General features: G+C 43.9%; 1 protein-coding gene across 2 annotated transcripts in view; it reads right to left on the bottom strand.

Moving 5' to 3' along the window:
• LOC119429148 (pseudouridine 5'-phosphatase) overlaps positions 1–615 on the bottom strand; it is a 32,452-nt gene extending 31,837 nt beyond the window's left edge. For both annotated transcript variants that reach the window (XM_037696830.1, XM_037696831.1), the window contains exon 1: positions 532–615. In XM_037696830.1, the coding sequence (XP_037552758.1) occupies positions 532–601 (70 nt within the window). In that variant the 5' untranslated portion in view covers positions 602–615. The remainder of the gene's footprint in view (positions 1–531) is intronic.
• Positions 616–2,458: the final 1,843 nt, after the last annotated feature.

Genomic DNA, 2,458 nt, shown 5'->3' with positions numbered 1-2,458 from the left:
AAAAGTAGCATGAAGCTAAAAGTAGCATGATGCTAAAAGTAGCATGACGCTAAATCGTAAAGAGCTAGTTATAAAGTGAAAGTAGCAAAAGACAGAAAGAGGTTTGCTGAAGCAGCTTAAACGAGCGCAAGCTTTGTAAAGGAATTAAAGAGATTTATTTATATGAGGTTTGTTTAAATAAAGATCATTCTGTAACAAGTATAAAAGTTACTAAACCAGAAGGTGACAGCTCCTCGATGAGCTGAACAGTTTTACTCTACTTGAGGTCATCGTCTAACAGCTCCAGATGTAAACGTTGCTATGTCTGCTTCATCTTATTTACTGATATTTAAGATCAGGCCGAAGTGATTAATACATTAATCAATATTAAAAAATGTAAGCCTTCTTGATAAAACCATGCGTCAGTACAGTCAAATCTAAAACAACTGTAACTGCGAGCTTTCCTGCAGGAGTTTGTTACAGGAGCTTTACGAATTCATTCAGATAATACTCACTTACAACAAACAACGCTGCAAAAGTTTACATATTTACCCAGCAATAGTCCATCCATGTCAAAAACGACATGGCTCACAGGCTTGTAGCTGTTTTTTGAAGCAGACATGTTTCACGCAGTTCTTCTTCTTCTTCTTCTTCTTCCGGTTGTTATAAATCTGAAGGTGTGCACTGGCGCCACCTACTGGTACAGAGTGAGCTTCACCACGGTCCAAGTCTGGGTATGCACCATACCATTACAGAGCACTGGTTTACAGAGCGCTGGTTTACAGAGCACTGGTTTACAGAGCGACCACGTGCTGTACAAACAGAAACAGGCGAAGCACACAGCTACACATAACGTCAACTCAAAAGAAAATGTAGCAGAGATGCCATTTCCTGCATTCTGCTGTATTTTAACAGGTTGCTACACATCAACATTTACCTACGTTTGTTAGTGACATTAGTATTTTGGAGAGGAACAGCAGGTTGTGTGTGAATGAGCAGCTCTGATTCTGTCAGGTGTCCTAACCCGCTCCTCCGCCCTCACTTCACGGTTCTGAGCTGAACTCTCCTCCTGCTCCAGTCTCGTGGCACCGTTTGAAGCACCTGAAGGATTCAGTTCTCTGTTGTCCAGCTAAGGACAATCCATCCATGCATCCATCCATTTTTTATTAAAGTAAACTGGACTGTCTTTTTGGGCAGCACAGTGGCGCAACTGGTAGAGCCGCTGCCCCTGGGTGAGCAGGTCCCCGGTTCAAATCCTGGTCCTGGTGCCTTCCTGGGTGGAGCTTGTATGTTCTCTCTGTGCATACATTGGTTTTCTCCAGGTACTCCAGTTTCCTCCCACAGACCAAAACCATGCATGTTGAGCTGATTGGTAACTCTAAATTGTCCCTAGGTGTGAGTGAGAGAGTGAATGGTTGTTTGTCTCTGTGTCCCTGTGATGGACTGGAGACATGTCCCCTTTTTTTTTTTTCAATGACCCTTTGTTTATCCAGGTAGTCTCATTGAGCCATGATAACTCATTTTCAAGAGAGACCTGTTAGAGAAAAGATGTTGGGGGTTAAGGGCCTTGCTCATGGGCCCAGAGTGGGGCGAATAAGGGTAGGGGCAAGTTTGGGTGCTTCACCTACCCCACCCACATTTTTGATGTTGTCGTACCGGGTCGTGAACCGGCAATCTTCCGATCACAGGCCCACCTCTCTAACCTCTGCCCCGCCCCTCGCACAGTGATGGCTGGACATGGGCACCGGCAACCCCCGTGACCTAAAATGGAAGAAGTGGGTAAAAGATAAAGGATGGATAGATGGATACATATCCTTGAGTTTAAACAGACTTATACTGTCATCGACTGGTCAAAAAAGGTACTACACACAAAAATTACCAACAGTTCTTAAATTTGACAATAATTACTAATTATTAATGTCAAATTTTAAATAATATTATTGTTTATCATAATAATTTCTGAGACAATTAATCACCCAGCAAAATTTGTACTGGACTTCTTAACAAACAGACCACAGTTAGTGAGGATCCACAACTTCTCCTCCTCCACCATAACCCTCAGCACTGGCTCTCCTCAGGGATGTGTGTTGAGCCCCCTCCTGTTTACTCTGCTCACATATGATTGTGCAGCTACCCATCCAGGCTGTCACATTGTAAAGTTTGCAGATGATACAGTGGTGGTGGGATGCATCACAAACAATGATGAGTCCAGCTGCAGGCAGGAGGTGGAACACCAGGAGAGCTGGTGCAAAGAGAACAACCTTCACATCAATGTGAAGAAGATGAAGGAGATGATTGTGGACTTCAGAAGGAACAAAAACATCTACATCCCCCTGAACATAAGAGGATCTGCAGTGGAAGTGGTCTCCAGCTACAAGTACTTGGGTGTGCACATGAATGACAACCTCAGCTGGAGCAACAACACCACCAGCCTGATGAAGAAAGATCATCAGAGACTCTACTTCCTCAGACGGCTGAG

The sequence above is a fragment of the Nematolebias whitei genome, chromosome 24 (assembly GCF_014905685.2).
Source record: "Nematolebias whitei isolate Nwh7 chromosome 24, NemWhi1, whole genome shotgun sequence".
NCBI classification, from domain to species: domain Eukaryota; kingdom Metazoa; phylum Chordata; class Actinopteri; order Cyprinodontiformes; family Rivulidae; genus Nematolebias; species Nematolebias whitei.
This window is presented reverse-complemented; position numbering and strand designations above follow the sequence as displayed.